Below are 21,993 nucleotides of genomic sequence, written 5' to 3' on the forward strand. Positions count from 1 at the left end.
CTCCAGCATGCGTCCGGAACAGAGGGGAACACAGCATGGATCGCGGCCGGGCATTTATACCACCGAGTCATCACCTTTTATAGCTCCTCTCCTGGGATACTGCATTCAATGAGGACTTACTTACCAGAAGGAAAATCTTCCCCAGTTCTTCATGTGAAAAGGAGCAGCCCCACTCCGATTCCCATCTCCTAACGTATCCCGGCCAGTCCGCAAACCCACATTTCTGGATTCCAAACAGGTCATACAAAACTGAGACTGAGTGCGCTGGTGTCTCCCTCCTCAAACATAGGGATTCGAATGGTGTTGGTGTTCTATAAATATCCATTTTCCTGTTTAGCCATCTAATAAAACTTTTTAATTGTTAATAAAAACACCAGGAACCCTCTGGGATCTCCATGTCTAAATACAGACAACTCAGTTTCCTAATCCCATTATTGACAGTCATAAACATCTGGGTAGTCCCTCCTGACCTTATGAAGACATATGTGTGTCGTAAGTCCTGCTATGAAGTCCGGGTTATCAAACACCGGGGTGAGTGGCCCAGGAACAGAGGTAAGACCTAATTCCGAAGCTCCTCTAGAAACAAAGGTCGCAAGCTGCTTAATCAGCCTGTTTTTTTGGTCCAATTGCTGAAGGATCTCTTGTCTTTTTCTTATTCTCTTCATGTTTCACTTCTATTCAGGTGAGGGCACTTTCTCATTTGGTTTGCCCAAACACATTTTGGAAGGAACTATTTATACTGATTACTTACATTTTTCAGTCCTAGCTATATTTCTGGATGGATGGTTGTCTGGTGTCCCAGCTCCTAGGTTAAGGTTTTCTTATATATTTTTCCCTACAGTTTTTGTGATCTCAATTATCTCCTTTTTTGTTTCCTTTAGATTTGGGAGGGTTTCCATGTATTCTGTTTATTCTTTTTGATTTCTTGTATTCCATCATTCCTGAACGGCTGTGTGTGCATGTTCCTAACCTTGTTTCACCCTCTGGCCAAGGGCTCTATGGACTGTTCCGCTCCCTCTCAACATGCCATGCACCCTCGCCTTAGCTCTCACTTGCCCAGAGCCAGTGCTCCTGCATTGGATGCCCAGAGCCAGTGCTCCTGCATTGGATGCCCAGAGCCAGTGCTCCTGCATTGGATGCCCAGAGCCAGTGCTCCTGCATTGGATGCCCAGAGCCAGTGCTCCTGCATTGGATGCCCAGAGCCAGTGCTCCTGCACTGGATGCCCAGAGCCAGTGCTCCTGCACTGGATGCCCAGAGCCAGTGCTCCTGCACTGGATGCCCAGAGCCAGTGCTCCTGCACTGGATGCCCAGAGCCAGTGCTCCTGCACTGGATGCCCAGAGCCAGTGCTCCTGCACTGGATGCCCAGAGCCAGTGCTCCTGCACTGGATGCCCAGAGCCAGTGCTCCTGCACTGGATGCCCAGAGCCAGTGCTCCTGCATTGGATGCCCAGAGCCAGTGCCCCTGCATTGGATGCCCAGAGCCAGTGCTCCTGCATTGGATGCCCAGAGCCAGTGCCCCTGCATTGACACTACAGGAGTTTACACTGGCACACAGTGTGCACAGGCTCGCACTCACCCAATCAATGCTAACATGATTGCACAGCGATTGCTCTCTATTATGTGGACAATGGACTTAGTGTCTGTTGCGCAGAAAATGTTCCGATGGTCACATTAATATTATCGAATATGACATGCAATTTTGACTGTCCACTATTTCTCTTGGTTGGCAACACAACGTCTGAGCCAAGATGTGATTTAGTAAATGTAGCATTAAATGGCGGGTGTGGAAGCCTTTAGGTCTGTCAGTGCTTGGCCCATTCTGTAAGATAGGAGGGGACTCCTGATGGAATTTTTCCCCTTTATGTTTCCGTTTTTAAGGACTCCTTTGTCCTGGATAAACGACTGGAGGGGAGTAAGGCAACGTTTTTCTGCATGCTGTCTTCATTAATGAGTCCTGTATGAAGAGTTGCGATCCACCTATAGCTATCCGAATGCGCTTGTGATATGGAATAGTTGTATAGAAAATGTGTAATGTCGTAGTACTATCTACACTGCAGAAGTGGAGTTGAGACATATTTTAATGTGATCCATAAGTGCACCAGAAATGAATGTTTTCAACTTTTATTGCATTGTTTTCTCATTTTTAATTCTTTATGGGTTTAATTCCCTCATGTTGACGTGAAGTGTTAATTTATTCATTCGGCTGATGTCGGGGGATAAGTCTTCAGCCTGCAGTGCTATTCTGCAGAAATCTTTTGAAATCTGCTGTAAGTTGTTGTTAACCTTCATTTTCCTTTTTCTAGGTTGCAGATTAGGATTGCTACCCGTGGTGTGGAACAGCTGGCAGAAGGGGGAAGGATGGTGTATTCAACGTGCTCGCTGAATCCCATTGAAGATGAAGCGGTTATAGCCTCCCTGCTGGAGAAAAGCGAAGGCAAGGCCAAGCACTTCATAATGACTGCAAAACGTGCTGAGGAATGGCGCTAGCCATTATCTGTAATGCGGAATGTTACCCTTGATATATCCGTGGATGCTAGCGCTTTGTAGGCCATGTTATGGGCTGAAAATCAATTAAATGCTCCTCATCGCATCCAGATATCCTAGTGAATCCTCCTCTCCAGCACACGTGCAGCGTCTGTATTCAGATGGCAAACGGTGCCAGTGGTGCTCAGCTGCGGAGCATAATTCCACAAAAATAGCCTTGAAAACACACAACCAGCAGACGACTACTTTTGTTCCGGGCACATCCGAGATTACCAATAGCAATCAGAAATGTAACTCCTTTCTAAAAATGTGCACATTTCAAACTGTGAATCAATCAATCATGATCTCTGGATGCCGATGGGGTTAAAGAGAGAACCTCAACACTCTAAAGATCTAGATGCCACAGTCACTATTGACGGCAGCATCTAAGGGATTAATCAGCCATGGTGCCAACACCGATCATGACTGATCCAGCAGGGTGTCCGCTATAGTGTAAAGCTGATTGCTGCCGCATTTTCACACATCAGGTGGATGCTATTCACTAATGCCTCTGGACATTTTCAAATCACATTAGTGCTCAATGCTTAAAGGGAATCTGTCACCAAGTTTTTGCTACCACATCTGAGAGCGGCAATATATAGGGGCAGACACCCTGACTCCATCAATGTCACTTACTGGACTGCTTTCTGTAGTTTTGGTAAAATCACAGTAGCTGCTGTGGATCTATTAGTTCTCTTAAGGCTATGTGCGCACGTTGCGTATTGTCCCTGCAGAAATTTCTGCAGCATTTGAACAGCACACGTGCGCTTCAAATCGCTGCAGAAAGAGTCCGTAATGAAAAAAAAAGCCGATTTCATGCGCTCTGACTGCAGCTCCTGCCATAGACAGAGCGGGGACTGCAGGCAGAGCGCTGGAAAGAAGTGACATGGCACTTCTTAGAACGCGTGCTTCGGGCAGTAGCCGAAGCGCTGTGCTCTAATACGCCACGTGTGCACGGCTCCTGCATAATCTTCATACATTGTGCTGGGGACGCAGGACGCATGCAGTTACACTGCGGTGCAGATCGCAGCGTAACTGCATGCAAATACGCAACGTGCACACACAGCCTAATACTGAGCTCTTTATAACTCCACCCAGATCACTGATTTGCAGCTTTCTCCCTATGCTGAAAGCTGTCAATCAGTGGTATAGGCAGTATTAAACAGAGCTCATGAATAATGAAGAATACATGGCAACAGGTTTTCTAGTCATCTTGTGATACTCTCCTTCTGATGAAATTACGTTATCAAAACTACAGCAAGCAGCCCAGTATTATTTATTAGACCACCATTGATTCCATGGTGCTTTGTTTGTATTTTGTTTGTAAACCCCTTATCCTATTACAATGAAGATACTAACATGGACAGGGGAGAGGGATCTTTCCTTGAGGGCTTGGTCTACAGTAAGTGACACACCGCTGGAATCGGGATCTCTGTTATGCTAATCTCAGATTAGATGGCAAAAACCTGGTGACAGATTCCCTTTTAAAGGGGTATTCCCAAATTGTTGGATAGTGCTTATAAATAAGTTATTTGACAATTTACTGCTTATTAAAATGTTCATCCGTTCTTGAGATGTTTGTTGCATTGGAGACTTGCTTACCACTGCTAGACTGCAGAAGATGCTCAGCGCTTACAAGCTCCTCTTCTCTGTTCTGTTGAGCTTATAAGCGCTGTTTTGAATTTGGCCTGGATTCCTGGAGCACACAGTTACCTCCTAATCCCGGCCAGTTTCATGGGGCTGCTCACAAGTTAGAATGCAGCAGTGGTTGGTCTCCTAGGCAATGAGCATAAAAGAAAAATATTTAGCGATTTCAAGGATGGCTGCAAATTTTTATAAGTAATACATTGGATTAGCGCTTACTTTGACATCTATGAAGATAATAATACTTTAAAAGTTAATCCTAACAATCTTCTTTTTGTAAAATTGATTGCGGTTTTCCTATTTCTTTAGGATCTCTTGAGCTTGCGGATGCATCCTCAGAGCTTCCCGGCTTAAAGTGGATGCCTGGGGTAACCCATTGGAAGGCAAGTGCTTTTAGTTACTTGTAAACGTGATTTATAGTATTAGATAAGCATACACAAATGTGCAGCCACTCATCTGCCACAGACTAGGGCTCCACGGTATTTCCACCGCTACTCCTCATCTTATTTCTTTGCCCAACACTCAGCCATCCCACCCCTATGGCTCTTCTGATGAAAAGAAGGTTTTAGCCATGCTAGTTGCTATCTGCACTTGTACAAGAGGGATGCTCCTTTTGGGTCGCTAAGAAAGGGGCCTGATTTTGGGTGGTCACCTCTGCCTCAATAATTGTAGAACGCCTAAAGACCTATTGTAGCACTTGTAAGTTTTGTGCTTCCATAGGCATCTAATAGAGCTTCTGAATGGGAAACAATCAGCTGTCCTTATGCCATTACTATAAAGCAAAGTATAAGAAAATGACAACCTTTTCTCTGACAGGTAATGACAAAAGAGGGTCATTGGTTTGACAGGTGGGAAGATGTGCCCACAAGTAGACATACCCAAATCCGACCAACAATGTTTCCTCGGGATGAAATGAAGATGAAAGAAATGAACTTGCATCGTTGGTACGCGGCACTGATTGCATTACTAGTGATATGATTACCCGCTGTAGTTTGTGTTTTGTTTTTTTTTCATTCCACCTCCACCCTATCCAATACAGGGATCATTGTCTAGGGCACCTATGGGTGTTAAACCCAATCTTGGCCGGTTATCTCCAATCTCAGCAGTTTCAGGATGGGCGCAGGTATATTTGGAGCACGTTCAGCTCCTGAGCCTGCTCCATTTGTCCTCTGCGACTTCTGGTATATGTATATTTCAGATGTTAGGAAGAGGTTGGAAAGGGCTTAACAACTGATCTGATGATCTATCCATAAGATAGGTAATTATGAGATCGGTGTGGGGTGTGACAAGTGAAGCACAGCAGCCCTATACATTGCTTTTCTTTAACGTTCCTATGGGAGACCCAGACCATGGGTGTATAGCTACTGCCTCCGGAGGACACACAAAGTACTACACTCAAAACGTGTAGCTCCTCCCTCCTAGCATATACACCCCCTGCTAGCCAGTCCTAGCCAGTTTCAAGGCTTTGTGTTTCAGGAGGTCACACACACATGCATTCTCTGATTTTGATTTTTGATTTTTCCTTCTGGATCAAAGATTTGGAAGAAAAGCGGGTCCAGCTGGACTCCCGGCATGTCCCTTCTCACCCCACTGTGTCGGCGGTGCTGTTAAGGTTGATTTTCCAAGGCTGGAGCCTTCTCATGCCGCGCTCCTTCACCATCCCATGCTGGGCTCTGGCTTGAAGTGGGAGCCAACACGGTTCTCACTGCTTTGCAGGAGACCGGTCTCCATCCACAGCCCTTTTTCAGGATTCTGCTGGACGGAGCTATCACCCCCCAGGGACCTGGCAACCTGCGTCTCACAAGCTAAGTATATGAGACGTTATTACCACAGAAAGTGGTCTTTCCAGGGGTCCTTTATATTTATTTATTGGGGGAGTGTGTTTTATGTTTTGTGTTAACGTTTCCGGCCGGTTCTCCAGTTTTCACTGGAGAACCGCGCCGATGGTGCCTGCACGCCGGCCGCATGTTTTACTCTAGGCCCCGGCTTCGCCTGAGGCCTAGTTTCGGTTTCCACTGTCTCTGCATGTCAGTCAGGCAGAGGGACAGTGTGGCTCCGCCCAGCGGCTGCGCAGCACAGGGAAGGGACACTCCTCACTGAGGAAGGATTCCCTCCCCTGGCTACCTCATTTGCCGCTCTCAGAGTAGGCCCCGCCCCCTCTCCTCGCTCCGGTCGCCATTTTCTCAGCGTTCTCTGTGCCTGCATAGGCACAGAGATTCCACATTGTGACAAGTGGGGGCCTGGGCTGAGGGACTGGAGGGCACAGACATGTCTGTTTAAACGATCTGGCAGCCACAACCTCCGGTTTGTGCAGCTGTTTATTTTATCTGTTTATATATGCTGGGGGCCATTCTAGACAGAGCCCCCACCTCTGCAGCATGTCTCACAGAGCGAGGCTGCAGGCTGTTTTTATTATCCACTGCAGGTAGTCTCGTACGGCTGTACCGAGCTCATAACCACTGTGGCCCCTCAGCTTGGAGGCTCATTAGTGGTCCCTCCAGCTGCTCCGGTTTCGGTGGCTGACCCCTGGTTTGGCTGGAATCCTATTTCCAGGGGTCAGCTGTCCCGGCATCTGCTGAGCATGCAGCCCCCTTCTCAGGGCGTTTTCTGCTACAGCACAGAGGACTCTCCTTCTGGTCTCAGACCCCGTCCTCCTGACAGGGAGACGCAGGGTCCCCTGTCCTCCCCGTCCCGCAGCTCTGATTACGAGCTGACTCACTGGACGAGGAGAATGTCTCTACTAGAGTTGAGCGCGGTTCGTGGTTCGTGGTTCTCCAGTTCTAGGCTCGAGTGATTTTGGGGCATGTTCTAGATCGAACTAGAACTCGAGCTTTTTGCAAAAGCTCGATAGTTCTAGAAACGTTCGAGAACGGTTCTAGCAGCCAAAAAACAGCTAAATCATAGCTTGGTTTCTGCTGTAATAGTGTAAGTCACTCTGTGAATCAAACTATTATCACATTTCAGTGTATAGTGTGCGTGAACAGCGCCTTCAGATCACTGCTGTTTCTATAATGGCGATCGCCATTTTTTTTTTTTTTTCTTGTCTTCCTTCCCTAAGCGCGCGCGTCTTGTGGGGCGGGCCAGCATGTCAGCCAATCACAGACACACACACAGCTAAGTGGACTTTGAGCCAGAGAAGCAACGGCATGTGTGATAGGATCTGCATGTCACATGTCCCTGCATTATAAAACCGGACATTTTCTTCACGGACGCCATTATCTGCCTTCTGCGTCTTTGGTGTCAGACATCACTGTCGCAGCTCCGTCTTGAGTCCTATCGCTGATACAGCTGTATGCGCTGCATACACAGCGTTAGACAGCATAGGGAGAGCACTTTATAGCAGTCCTTTTAAGGGCTCAAACCGGCAGGGTCAGAGTTAAGGTGACAGGTCCTGAAAACAGCGCCAGCGTCTGTGCAGCCAAGGTCAGGGATTTCCTCCCTGCATTTCACCATTAGGAGGGAATAGAAAGGCAGGCTTCCATTCCTCTACCCAGAGCACCACAATCCTGCCACTGTACCCTCTTGTCCTCTGCACACTCCAACTCATTCTAAGTAAGCCATTATACTAGCAAACATTCAGTGTACCTAGTGGCATCCTATACGTGGCTATTGGACTTTGCTATAGTCCCACTAGTGCAAAGACATTTGCAGAGCACGTCTGCCTGCATTGCACACTACAACTAATTATAACTAAGCCATTATACTAGCAAACACTCAGTGTACCTAGTGGCATCCTATACGTGGCTATTGGACTTTGCTATAGTCCCACTAGTGCCAAGACATTTGCAGAACGCATCTGCCTGCGTTGCACACTCCAACTAATTATAACTAAGCCATTATACTAGCACACACTGTGTACCTAGTGGCATCCTATACGTGGCTATTGGACTTTGCTATAGTCCCACTAGTGGCAAGACATTTGCAGAGCGCATCTGCCTGCGTTGCACACTCCAACTAATTATAACTAAGCCATTATACTAGCACACGCTCAGTGTACCTAGTGGCATCCTATACGTGGCTATTGGACTTTGCTATAGTCCCACTAGTGCCAAGACATTTGCAGAGCGCATCTGCCTGCGTTGCACACTCCAACTAATTATAACTAAGCCATTATACTAGCACACACTCAGTGTACCTAGTGGCATCCTATACGTGGCTATTGGACTTTGCTATAGTCCCACTAGTGCCAAGACATTTGCAGAGCGCATCTGCCTGCGTTGCACACTCCAACTAATTATAACTAAGTTACATTGTCAGGGATATTTATTCTTTATTATTCTGCTGTTAATAAAGCTAGACCACCACTGCAATCTTCACCACCTCTCAATTTTTACTACCACATTTTCAGTCCACAATCTTGTCGCAATCAACATGAGTGGCAAAATGACAGATGCTGGTGGAAAGGGGAAGAGGCGTGGTGGAAAAGGCAAAAAAGGTTTTGTCAGTGGGGAAGGTGGCAAAGCTCCATTATCATCTGCTGCAGATAGACCATCTACTAGCAAAAGTAAGATGTCTACTACTTATTGTGGACAATCCGATGTGCTCCCTTTTTTACGGACACGAACAAGAGGAACAAAGGTAGATGATGGGCAAAAAAGGAAAATGCTTGAATGGATCTCAAGTGGTCCAACAAGTGCCCTCTCAGCCACTTCAAGTACCGCATCCAAAAAACACCAGTCCTCTGAGTTGTCATCCCAATCACACTTGATTTCTCCCAGCTCTGAAGTCTCCATCAGCCCTGCACAGTATGGTGGAACTGAGATGGCTGAGTCTGCAGAGCTGTTCAGTCACACTATAGCCTGGGAATCAGAGGTCTGCTCCCAAGCTACAGTGAGTACAGAACAGGAAATGGTCTGCAGTGATGCCCAGAACCTTTGTGACTCTGATTCAGGCCGTGAGGACCAAGTTTCTGAGCATAATGTTGACCCTTTGTCACAAACTGTAACACCTGTGGTTATAGACAATGAGGAACATACTGATGAAGATGAGACGCAGATACCCGATTGGGATGACAACTTAAATATTCGGTCAGGGCAAGAAGAGGCTCGGTCTGAGGGGGAGGGGAGTGCAAACACAACAATTGATGATGACGTTCTAGATCCCACCTACTGTCAACCCCCAGTCAGGCACTCGAGGAGGTCAACAGAGGCGGTGGAGGAGGATGCAACCGACGACGAAGTTACCTTGCGCCTTCCTGGACAGAGTCGGAGCACTGGTAGCACGTCTACAACTGCATCCTCAGCCACCACTCTGCCTATGAGCATTATTCGGGGTGGATCAACAGGTCGCATGGCCTCTAAGCCTTGCCTAGCCTGGTCCTTTTTTCACATCGAAAAAGATCGCCCAACTCATGTGATATGTAACATTTGTCATGATTCTGTTAGTAGAGGTCAAAACCTCAGCAGTTTGACAACTTCTTCCATGAATCGTCACATGACTAAATATCATAAGTCCCGGTGGGAAGCTCACCGTGCTGCAATGCGGCCTAGCGGAGCGAACCATCCACCGCCCGCCCCTTCCAGTGCATCCGCGCGCTCTTCATCTTCTAGGACTGTGGGGACAGCTGTCACACCTGTTTTTCCACGCAAAACTTCCACCACTGTAACCGCAACAGGCAGTTTGCTTGTAAGGTCGTCAGTTGGTTTGGAAGGGGAAACAAGTGAGTGTGTACAGCTCTCTCAGACATCGATAGCACCAACGTTGGATGAAGGCAACATCATGTCTCCGCCTGCACTTTCCTCACAAAACTGCATTTTTCCAGGGACACCCTACTCAACACCGTCTACACACAGCAGCCAGATCTCTGTCCCTCAGATGTGGTCAAATAAAAGGCCACTTCCTCCGACCCATGACAAAGCTAAGAGGTTGACTCTATCCCTCTGTAAGCTGTTGGCTACCGAAATGCTGCCTTTCCGCCTAGTGGACACACAGGATTTTAGAGACCTTATGTCTGTCGCTGTGCCCCAGTACCAGATGCCTAGTCGCCACTACTTCTCTAAGAAAGGTGTGCCCGCGCTACACCAGCATGTCGCACACAACATCACCGCTTCCTTGAGAAACTCTGTGTGTCAACGGGTGCATTTCACCACCGATACTTGGACCAGTAAGCATGGACAGGGACGTTACATGTCGCTGACTGGGCACTGGGTAACTATGGTGATAGATGGTGAAGGGTCTGCTGCACAAGTCTTGCCGTCCCCACGACTTGTGTGTCAATCCTCTGTCTGTCCAAGTTCCGCCACTGCTTCTGCATCCTCCACCTCATCTGGGTCCTCCACCTCCGCCCCAAGCCTGCCTGGTCAGGCCACCAGCGTTCTCACTGCGCAGAAGGAATCACGCACCCCTCATTACTATGCTGGCAGCAGAGCGCAACGGCATCAGGCGGTCTTTAGCTTGACATGTCTTGGGAATAAGAGTCACACAGCTGAGGAGTTGTGGTCAGCTCTGCGGTTCGAGTTTAATAAATGGTTGTCTCCACTCAACCTGCAGCCTGGTAAGGCCGTGTGCGACAATGCTGCAAACCTGGGTGCGGCCCTTCGCCTGGGCAAGGTGACACACGTACCTTGTATGGCTCACGTGTTGAACCTTGTCGTGCAGCAATTTTTAACACACTATCCCGGCCTAGATGGCCTTCTGAACAGGGCACGAAAACTGTCTGCTCACTTCCGCCGTTCAAGCGCCGCAGCTGAGCGACTTGCATCGCTCCAGAAGTCTTTCGGCCTGCCGGTTCATCGCCTGAAATGCGATGTGGCGACACGCTGGAATTCAACTCTCCACATGTTACAGCGACTGTGGCAGCACCGCAGAGCCCTGGTGCAATACGTCATGACGTATAGCCTGGGCCAACGAGATGCAGAGGTGGGGCAGATCACCCTGATGGAGTGGTCTCAGATCAAGGACCTATGCACCCTTCTGCACAGTTTCGACATGGCGACGAATATGTTTAGCGCTGACAATGCCATTATCAGCATGACGATTCCAGTCATTTACATGCTGGAGCACACGCTAAACACTATTCGGAGTCAGGGGGTGGGACAACATGAAGGGGAGGAACTACAGGAGGATTCATATGCGCAAGGGACAACAACATCACCAAGGTCCAGACGTTCATCATCACCAACGCAGCAGGCATGGGACCAAGGGGGACAGGGATCGACAAGGGCGCATAGTAGCAGGCGAAATGTTGAGCAAGGTGCAGGAGAACATGAAGAAATGGAGGACGAACTGTCCATGGACATGGAAGACTCAGCGGATGAGGGAGACCTTGGTCAAATTTCAGTTGAAAGAGGTTGGGGTCAGATGTCAGAGGAAGAAAGAACGGGTAGCACCTCTATGCCACAAACACAGCGTGGACTTGGTCCGCATGGCTGCGCAAGACACATGAGTGCCTTTTTGTTGCACTACCTCCAACATGACAGTCGTATTGTCAAAATTAGAAGTGATGATGACTACTGGATTGCCACACTATTAGATCCCCGGTACAAGTCCAAATTTTGTGACATAATTCCAGCCATAGAAAGGGACGCACGTATGCAGGAGTATCAGCAGAAGCTGTTACTAGATCTTAGCTCGGCTTTTCCACCAAACAACCGTGCAGGTGCAGGGAGTGAATCTCCCAGTTGTAACTTGACAAACATGGGACGGTCTCGTCATCTTCAACAGTCTACCCGTACCAGTAGGACCGTATCTGGTGCCGGTAACAGCAATTTTATGGAATCTTTTCATAATTTTTTTAGACCCTCTTTTGCAAGGCCACCAGAGACAACAAGTCTGACACATAGTCAACGGCTGGAGAGGATGATACAGGAGTATCTCCAAATGAACATCGATGCCATGACTGTGCAACTGGAGCCTTGCTCCTTTTGGGCTTCAAACCTAGAAAAATGGCCAGAGCTCGCAACTTACGCCTTGGAGATTTTGTCGTGTCCAGCTGCCAGCGTTGTCTCTGAACGTGTATTCAGTGCTGCTGGGTGTGTGCTGACAGATAAGCGCACGCGTCTGTCCAGTGACAATGTGGACAGACTGACGTTCATCAAAATGAACAAGTCATGGATCCAGAAGGAATTTACTACCCCTGTGTCATCCTGGGGAGAGTAAATGCTTGTTGATTTGGAATGTGCTTTATGCAAATCAAAACATCCTGTTTGCAACTAGGGCACAAGTGCTGCCACTGAATGGGTGGGTGTGTGGGGCCCAATTTTTGGAAAAAAAGGGAGACTCCGCTTGGAGTAACCCTTGCTTGATGTGTTTTTAAAAGAAGCCAAGATGAACAGAGCTGGGATCAGGAAAGACTTTGCTACCTACCCCGGTGTCATCCTGGGGATGGATAAGAATGGCGTATTTTTTAATGTGCTTGATGCAAATCTAGCTGTGAAGTGTACAACTGGGGCACAACTGCTGCCACTGAAGGGGTGGGTGTGTGTGGGGCCCAATTTTTGGAAAAAAGGGAGACTCCGCTTGGAGTAACCCTTGCTTACATTGTTTTTAAAAGAAGCCAAGATGAACAAGTCATGGGTCAGCAAAGACTTTGCTACCTACCCCGGTGTCATCCTGGGGATGGATAAGAATGGCGTATTTTTGAATGTGCTTGATGCAAATGTAGCTGTGAAGTGTACAACTAGGGCACAACTGCTGCCACTGAAGGGGTGGGTGTGTGTGGGGCCCAATTTTTGGAAAAAAGGGAGACTCCGCTTGGAGTAACCCTTGCTTGATGTGTTTTTAAAAGAAGCCAAGATGAACAGAGCTGGGATCAGGAAAGACTTTGCTACCTACCCCGGTGTCATCCTGGGGACGGATAAGAATGACGTATTTTTGAATGTGCTTGATGCAAATGTAGCTGTGAAGTGTACAACTAGGGCACAACTGCTGCCACTGAAGGGGTGGGTGTGTGTGGGGCCCAATTTTTGGAAAAAAGGGAGACTCCGCTTGGAGTAACCCTTGCTTACATTGTTTTTAAAAGAAGCCAAGATGAACAGAGCTGGGATCAGGAAAGACTTTGCTACCTACCCCGGTGTCATCCTGGGGACGGATAAGAATGGCGTATTTTTGAATGTGCTTGATGCAAATGTAGCTGTGAAGTGTACAACTAGGGCACAACTGCTGCCACTGAAGGGGTGGGTGTGTGTGGGGCCCAATTTTTGGAAAAAAGGGAGACTCCGCTTGGAGTAACCCTTGCTTACATTGTTTTTAAAAGAAGCCAAGATGAACAGAGCTGGGATCAGGAAAGACTTTGCTACCTACCCCGGTGTCATCCTGGGGACGGATAAGAATGGCGTATTTTTGAATGTGCTTGATGCAAATGTAGCTGTGAAGTGTACAACTAGGGCACAACTGCTGCCACTGAAGGGGTGGGTGTGTGTGGGGCCCAATTTTTGGAAAAAAGGGAGACTCCGCTTGGAGTAACCCTTGATTGCTGTGTTTTTTATAAATGATCCAAGCTGCACAGAGCTGGGATCAGGAAAGACTTAGCTACCTACCCTGGTGTCATCCTGGGGACGGTTAATTATGGCGTATTTTTGAATGTGCTTGATGCAAATCTAGCTGTGAAGTGTGCAACTGGGGCACAAGTGCTACCACTGAAGGGGTGGGTGTGTGTGTGGCCCAATTTTTGGAAAAAAGGGAGACTCCGCTTGGAGTCACCTTGCGGTGTTTTACATGATTTTAGAAGGGCGTGCCATGCCTATATCTGTGTGTCCTCCTCTTTTTCCTTGTCCAGCTGTTTTGTTTTCGCATGAGTATATGTCCTTGTCACTTTCCAATGTGTTTGAGTTGTTTGTCACCTTTAGGACACCTTTGAGGGTGTTTTCTAGGTGTTTTTCTGTGTTTGTGATTGCCTGCCATTGTTTCCTATGCAGTTCGAGTTCGGTTCGTCGAACGTTCGACGAACCGAACTCGAACGGGAGGTCCGTTCGGCGAACCAACCTCGAGCCGAACCGCGACCGGTTCGCTCATCTCTAGTCTCTACCAGGGGCTCGGACGCTACTTTATGTACATTGATCCGTCCGTAGGTGACGCAGATGCTAATGATTGGATTGCGTCCATTATACTTGTACTGGACCTCCATCCGCCTGTATCAGGGGAGTATTCCCCGCTGGCAGAAAGGCATCAGTATACCTTTAACAGGACAAGGAGTGTGTTCCTTAACCACTCCAGTTTTCAGCCCACTGTGTCCAAGCCCACAGCCTGTCCTGTCAGACCCCAAAGCGGGGTTCTGCTGCCTGTTTCCCCCTCCCATCAGAGGTGGTCAAGGAGTGAGCTCATTCGCCAAGGGTGGTCCCTCCGGTGTCTAGACTTTCAGCCCGGATAGTTGTATCAGTGGCTGACGGCACCTCTATAAGGATCCCACGGTACATTAATTTTGTACTGGACCTCAATCCGCCGGAGTTACCTTGCCTAGGAGAACACAATGTGTGTTCCTTAACCACTCCAGTTTTCAGGCCACTGTGACCAAGTCCAGGGTCCGCTCTGACAGTCGCTTCCCATGAAGCGTGATTCTGAGGACTGTTTTTTTTTTTCCCTGTCCACCAATGGTGGTCAAGAAGTGGGCTCATTCACCTCAGGTGGCTCAGCCCGGACCGTTATGTCAGTGGCTGATGGCTCCTCACTTAAGGTTTTGCGGTCCGCCCGGTTGTCCTTCTCGCCAAATCTGTATGGGGGCGGCAGGAGCTTCGTTCTCCTCAGCTTTACAGCAGTGCGTTTTTTTTGTAGCCTTCTCTGCTTCTCTAGAGGAGATGCATTCCCTCACAGGGACTCTATGCCCGAAACGGTTGCCTGAACTTCCAGACTTCAGTCTTTTCATCCTATGCCATGTCTGCCATGCTGGACACCGCACGGCGGTGGCCTTGGCTACTTTCCTCGCTATCCGCAGGCTCCTGTGGCTTCGGAAATGGAAGGCAGATGCCTCTATAGAAGTTCCTTGCTGGGCTCCCTTTTGTGGGACCAGTCTCTTCTGAACCAACTGGATGAAATTAAGGAAGCTCTTGGCGGGGAGAGTTCTTCCTTGCCACAAACCTAAACCAGGGAACCTGTCCAGGGCAGGAATCAGTTGAGGTTTCGGTTGTTTCCGTTCCTCCATCTGATCGTTCTCTAAGCCCTCGGCCTCGTCCTCTAGCTCGGCCAAGGTTCATAGACCCAAATGGCGCTCGAAGCTGCGTCTTCAGAAGACCGCAGGAGATGCTGCCACTGAGTCAGCTTCCTCCGAGCTATCTAGCCACGCCAACAACCTCCTTGGTCGGTGGCAGGCTCTCTCCACTTGGCGACGTATGGTTTTAACACGTCTCCGTTCAGTGGGGGCGGGATTATATCTCCCATGGCTACAGGATGGAATTCTATCCACCCGCCAAACAGATTTTTTCTGTCAACTCCCCCCGGCTCCAAGGCCGCCGCCTTCTCACAGGCCGTGGCATTTCTTGTAGGCCAATGGAGTAATTGTACCAGTTCCCGACTGGGAACGGTTCTGAGATTTTTGCTTAAATCTATTCCTAGTCCCCGAAGAGGGCGGTGCCTTCCGACCTGGATCTTTAGCTTTTCAAGCATGGTCAGGTGTGGCGTTTTCACATGGAGTCTCGGTCTTGTTCCGTGTGTTTTTTCACCGGATCAATCAAGAACCCAAGGAGATTCCCTAGCAGCCATCGGCATCAGAGATGCCTATCTGCAGGTGTCAATCGCAGTTTCACACCAGCGTTGGCTACGTTTTGCAATCGGAGTGGTCCAATTCGTAGCTCTTCCCTTGGGGTTAGCCACGGCCCCTCGAGTATTCTCATTGCGGCAGCTGTGATTAGGGTCCTGCACCTCTAGGGATTGGCAGTGATCTTTTGCCCTGGACGGTCTTCTTGTCGGGGCTTCATCCAGTGCAGACTCTTAGCAGAGTGCTTCGCTCACTCTCGCCACTCTAACCAATTCGGGTGGCTTGTCATTCTGTCCAAGTCCACTCTGACTTCGAACCAGAGGTTCCCAGGGACGCAATTCGAGACTGTCGGCACTTGTGAAGCTGCTCTTAGTCGAACAGTAGTCCCTCCGCTGGCGGTCGACGTCGTTCTATCAGACACCGAATACAGGTGCTGGTCAGATGGTGGCGTCAATGGAAGCGATTCCTTGCCCAGTTTCTCCTGCGTCCTCTGAGACTGGATGTTTTCCGCTGTACAAGCGAACTTCCTCCTTCCACGGGGTGGTGGCTTCGCCACTGACCAGGGGCTCGTTTCAGTGGTGGCTTCGGCCACTCTGTCTCAGGGACGCTCCTTCCTGGCCCCGTCCCGGGTGATCCTCACCAGGATGCTAGTCTATCCGCCTTGGGAGCAGTATATCTCCACCGTGGAGCGCAGGGCGCTTGGACTCTGTCCGAATCAGCCCTCTGGATCAATGTGCTGGAAATCAGAGCTGTATTTCTAGCTCTCTAAGCCTTTCACCATCTGTTGGCGGCTAGGCACATTCGAGTCCAGTCGGACAACGTGACAGCGTTTTCCTACATCAACTTCCAGGGCGGGACACTCAGCCGCCTGGCAATGTTGGCGGCTCAACGCATTCTTCAGTGGACGAGGGACTCCTAGTCCACCGTATCCGCAGCCCACATCCTAGATGTGAAAACTGCGAGGCAGACTATTTCAGCTGTCCAACCGTGGTCCACGATCCTCAGGTTTTGCGGCAGACGCACTGGTTCATGTTTGGTCCCAGTTTCGTCTCTTTTACGTATTTCACCCTATAGCTCTTGTCCAGAGTCCTGCGCAAGATCAGTAAAGAGGGCCGTCGGGTCATTCTCATACTCCAGACTGACCCAGGCAGGCTTGGTACCCTGACCTGCTCCTTCTGTCCGTTGGGTTGCCATGGCATCTTCCGGACCGTCCTCAAAAGGTCCGTTTTTTCCGCCAGAATTCTGGACTCTCAGATTGACGGCGTAGCTCTTGAGTCCTGGATCTTGACGACTTCTGGTATCCTTCCTGAAGTCATCTCCACTATGACTCGAGCTCCAAAGTGTCCTTTGACCTTTTTGGCCTTGCCGACCCTCCTGTCCCTTCCACAGTCCGGTCTACAGCTAGGACTATCCCTCATTAAGGGACAGGTCTCGGCTCTGTCAGTGTGTGCCAGCGGCGTATCGTCCGGCTGGCTCCAGTGCGCTCCTTCAAGGGCGCATCTCACATCATTCCGCCTTTCCGGCGGCCTATGTAGCCCTGGGACCTTAATCCGGTCCTCACGGTTCCTGGAAACCCCCCTTTGCGCCTCTTAGGGAGGTTTCTTTGTTTCATCTTTCACAGAAAGTAGTCTTTCTAGTGGCCATAATTTCCCGCCAGAGAGTTTTGGCTGCACTCTCTTCGGAGTCACCCCTTTTTTGGTCTTTTGCATCAAGACAAGGTGGTCTCCGTCCGACTCCGGACTTTTTCCCTAAGGTGGTTACTGCTTCCACCTTATCCGGGGCAATTTTCCTGCCTTCCTTTTGTCCGGCTCCTGTTCATCGCTTTGAGGAAGCGTTGCATATCCTGGATCTGGTGCGGGCGCTCCGGATCTATGTGTCTCGCACCGCCGTTATTAGGCGGTGCACTTCTCTCTGGTGCTGACCGCTAGTCAGCGCAGCGGTCTCTCGGCATCTAAGCCGACCCTGGTTCGTTGGCTTAGGTCGGCCATTTCCGATGCCTACAAGTGTACTCAAGTGCCTTCCCCGCCGGGGATCAGGGCACACTTGATCAGACCTGTCGGTGCCTTTTGGGCTTTCAGGCACCAGGCTGCGGCTCAGTAGGTCTGTCAGACTGCAGCTCGGATTAGTCTGCATACTTTTTCGAAGCACTACCCAAGGCATGCTCATGCTTTGGCAGACGCGGGCTTGGGCAGACGCATCTTTCAGGCGTCTGTCGCCCATTTGTGAAGTTAGGTTTCGCCTGCTTCTCAGTTGTCTGTTTATTCCCACCCATGGACTGCTTTAGAACGTCCCATGGTCTGGGTCTCCCATAGGAACGTTAAAGAAAAAGAGAATTTTGTTACTTACCGTAAATTCTTTTTCTTGTAGTTCCGTCATGGGAGACCCAGCACCCTCCCTATTGCCTGTTGGCAGGTTTCTTGTTCCGTGTGTCTTCACCGGCTGTTGTTGTTGTAGACAGAGGTTCCGGTTCTTCCGGGTTTTACTCTGTCTCTTCTTGTGGGTGGATGTCCTCCTTCAGCTTTTGCACTAAACTGGCTAGGACTGGCTAGCAGGGGGGTGTATATGCTAGGAGGGAGGAGCTACACGTTTTGAGTGTAGTACTTTGTGTGTCCTCCGGAGGCAGTAGCTATACACCCATGGTCTGGGTCTCCCATGACGGAACTACAAGAAAAAGAATTTACGGTAAGTAAGGCTGCTGCCAAGTACTGCTGTTTATTCAAATTAATGCAGCTAAAGCGCGGTGTGTGGCAGCCTTTGCCTAGCAGAAGTTCTTGTACCTGCATTGTTTGTTTTTAGTTTTTCTTCAGTAGAACTTCACAGGATCTATTATTTCGAATGCAAAACAAAGTGAGCTCCTTACTCAGAGGAGCTATCAGTCTATATGGAAATAGGGAAGGAAGGGTGATGGACAGGAGATGTAGGGAAGTGTAAAACTATGAAGAGCTTTATGGTGTGATACGTTTATTATATTCTTTAGTTGATGGGCAACTAGTGTAATGACTGGCACAGGCTGAAAGCATCAATGTAGTGTCTGGACAGGAATATGAGCTTGGCTGTTAATTTCAGAATTGATTGGAAGGTTGAGAGTTTAGTAAAGGGCCCGTTAAACGCTACGATATATCTAACGATATCCCGTTGGGGGTCACGTCGTTAGTGACGCACATCCGGCATAGTTTGACATATCGTAGCGTGTGACAGCTATGAGCAACTGTGAGCGAGCAAAAATACTCACCTTATCGTTGGTCGTTGACACGTCGCTCATTTTCAAAAAATCGATCCTTCTGCGCGCCGGTTGTTCATTGTTCTAGAGGCAGCACACATCGCTCCGTGTGACACCCCGGGAACGATGAACTGCAGCTTACCTGCGGCTGCCGGCAATGCGGAAGGAAGGAGGTGGGCGGGATGTTACGTCCCGCTCATCTCCGCGCCTCCGCTTCTATTGGCCGGCCGCTTAGTGACGTCGCAGTGACGCCGAACGTCCCTCCCCATTCAGCAAGAGGATGTTCGCCGCCCACAGCAAGGTCGTTCGAGAGGCAAGTGCGTGTGACGGGGGTGACCGACTTTGTGTGACACTGGCAACAAATTGCCTGTAACGCACAAACGATGGGGGCGGGTGCGATCGCAAATACGAATGCAGGATAAATCGACGTGTGTAACGGGCGTTTTAGAGTGAGAATAATGTGATAGTTTCGATAGTCCAGATAAGAATGAATTAGAGCAGCAGTAAGTTTTTTTTTTTTTTTTGCTGTTTTAAAGGAAAGCAAAGAAAAGATTCTGTAGATGTTTTGGAGGTGCTAGTGAAATGAATGAGCCGATGTAGGAAGTTAAGGAAAAATCTGAGACCAATGTAACCCCATGATAGCAACCATGCTTCTTGGGGGTTATGAATACAAATCCATTTCATTGTGAGATTACCTAGTGGCCCAGAAGTTCGGATGAGCTAAGGTTGTACATGCTACATTATCAGATATGCCAAATTATCATGCAAAAAATATTTAGCAAAATAAATTAAGGGAAAATGTTTTTGGACTACTCTGGCACCATGAAGTTACCGTTTCTGTTTCCTTTTCTCAGCCTAAGGATATTGCCGCATCATCAGAATACTGGTGGGTTTTTTGTAGCAGTATTAATCAAGAAGGCTCCTATGCCTTGGAACAGAAGACAGCCCAAGGTGAGCCGTAATCAAGTATTGTGACCGTTTCTGTTTAGAGTTTTGTTGATTATTTTTTATTTTAAATAGTTTTGTTTATAAATCAAATTTAGAAAAATAAGAAAAGGATCTCCTGATAATTTGGTTGCCACATCTGAATTAAAGGGAACCTGTTAGGTCTCACATGCGTTCTAACCGACAAGCAGGAGCATGTGTGAGCTTGTAACCCCTTCCTACCCATTCCTGGGTTGTAATATTGCATACTTTCCATGGTATTACACCCATTTGGGCATGATACCATGGATTTACATGAACGACATCCCATCTGCTCCTACAAAATCCTGTGCGCTTGACATTCCCGCAGCCTTTTTAGCCGGATGTTTGCTTGTTGTCTTCAGATAGAATAAGTGTCCTTTTTGAGGGTGCGGGAGTTAAAGTGGTTTTCCCACAAACAAAATACATCTTAATCATTAGATCTTGTAATCATTTCTATAATTAGATTTGATTAAAAAACTGTTCCCGTGCTTAAATATCGCAATAGTCTACATCAATTTTGTTGACTCCAAGAAAACATGATCTTCATAAATTCTGGTGTGCTAAATCCAAAAATTACAGCCGTTTCCTTCAGATATGTCCTGTGTTTTTTGTTGTTTTTTTTGTTTTTTTTTTTTAAAAAAAAAACTCTACTTATTAAGGAACTCTTACAGTAATAACGGAAAAATATATATAATTTTATTTTTATATTCTTATTTATTTATTTTTTCTTCAGCGCTCTATTGGGAGACCCAGACGATTGGGGTATAGCTACTGCCCTCTGGAGGCCACACAAAGCACTACACTAAAAGTGCAAGGCCCCTCCCTCTCTGGCTATACCCCCCCGTGGTATCACGGGTACTCCAGTTTTAGCTTTGTGTGCGAAGGAGGTCAGACATTCCATGCATAGCTCCACAGATTTTAGTCAGCAGTAGCTGCTGACTAGTTCGGATGGAAGAAAAGAGGACACATATAGTGTTCCCAGCATGCTCCCTTCTCACCCCTGGATGGTGTTGTAAGGTTGAGGTACCTATTGCTGGTACAGGGCTGGAGCCTGACATGCTGTTTTTCCTTCCACATCCCCTTGGGGGTTCTGTGGAAGTGGGATCCTGCCGGCCTCAAAGCTCTGTCGCCGGGCTCCATCCACAGACCCATCAGAACCTGATGGATACGGAGCAGGAGTACCATCAGGGACCGGGCCCTGCATCATACAGGTACTCTGTGTCCCCGGCAGGCACAGACACACTCCGGGCTGGCTGGGTGTTGTAGTGCGCCGGGGACCGTACACTGAGCTGGTGTTCCTACAGTCATCTGGGGGACTTTGTGTTCTGGGAACGCAGCGCCGACCCTCACTGGACCGGGCGGCGCTGCTGTGACTTGTGGTGCGCCGGGGATACGCCGACCGCGCTTTTACGGCGGCGGCGTTTATAACTCTAGTCCCCGGCTTTTGGGCCTAGGACGCCGGCAGCTCCGATCGTTCCCGCCCCCACCCTGTCAATCAGGGTAGGGGAGAGACGCTGTTTCACGGCAGCGAGGAGGGCTGGAGCCTGATTTACATGCTCCAGCCCTCACACTAGGCACAGAGGGAGCAGGCTTCCCGCTCTGGGTCAGGAACGCCCAGGGCCCGCCCCCCTTCTTCCCTCAGGACGCCGGCAGCCATTACATGCATGGCTGGCTGGAAGAAGGACGCAAGGCTCTGGGAGACCTAGACTGAGGGGCTTTGGAAGACCACACACCCGCTCTTTAGCGGGCGGTAAGCGGCTTTTCAGCTGGCCCCTCTAGTGCCTCAGTGTATGTTAGTGTATTGTGTCACTGGACATAGAGATTTATTGATTTCTTGCACTGTAAGGTCGCTTCCTGGCTGAATACCCCAGATCGCTCTGAGGAAGCAGCAGCATGTCATCCACAAGACGCAAAGCTGCCAAGGCTAGGGCTGTGTGCACTGTGTGTGCTGCTTGTGGGACTGCTCTACCAGCAGGTTCCAAAGACCCCCATTGTGTGCAATGCTCAGATCCG

The 21,993-nt window shown here is 48.9% G+C and overlaps 1 protein-coding gene across 1 annotated transcript in view; it reads left to right on the top strand.

Annotated features, from left to right (window-relative positions):
- NSUN2 (NOP2/Sun RNA methyltransferase 2) overlaps positions 1-21,993 on the top strand; it is a 145,043-nt gene that overhangs the window by 78,391 nt on the left and 44,659 nt on the right. Inside the window, exons 9-12 of the mRNA XM_075316510.1 lie at positions 2,305-2,435; positions 4,478-4,551; positions 4,985-5,112; positions 19,869-19,965. Of these exons, the coding sequence (XP_075172625.1) occupies positions 2,305-2,435; positions 4,478-4,551; positions 4,985-5,112; positions 19,869-19,965 (430 nt within the window). The remainder of the gene's footprint in view (positions 1-2,304; positions 2,436-4,477; positions 4,552-4,984; positions 5,113-19,868; positions 19,966-21,993) is intronic.

Source organism: Anomaloglossus baeobatrachus, chromosome 6 (genome assembly GCF_048569485.1).
Source record: "Anomaloglossus baeobatrachus isolate aAnoBae1 chromosome 6, aAnoBae1.hap1, whole genome shotgun sequence".
NCBI classification, from domain to species: domain Eukaryota; kingdom Metazoa; phylum Chordata; class Amphibia; order Anura; family Aromobatidae; genus Anomaloglossus; species Anomaloglossus baeobatrachus.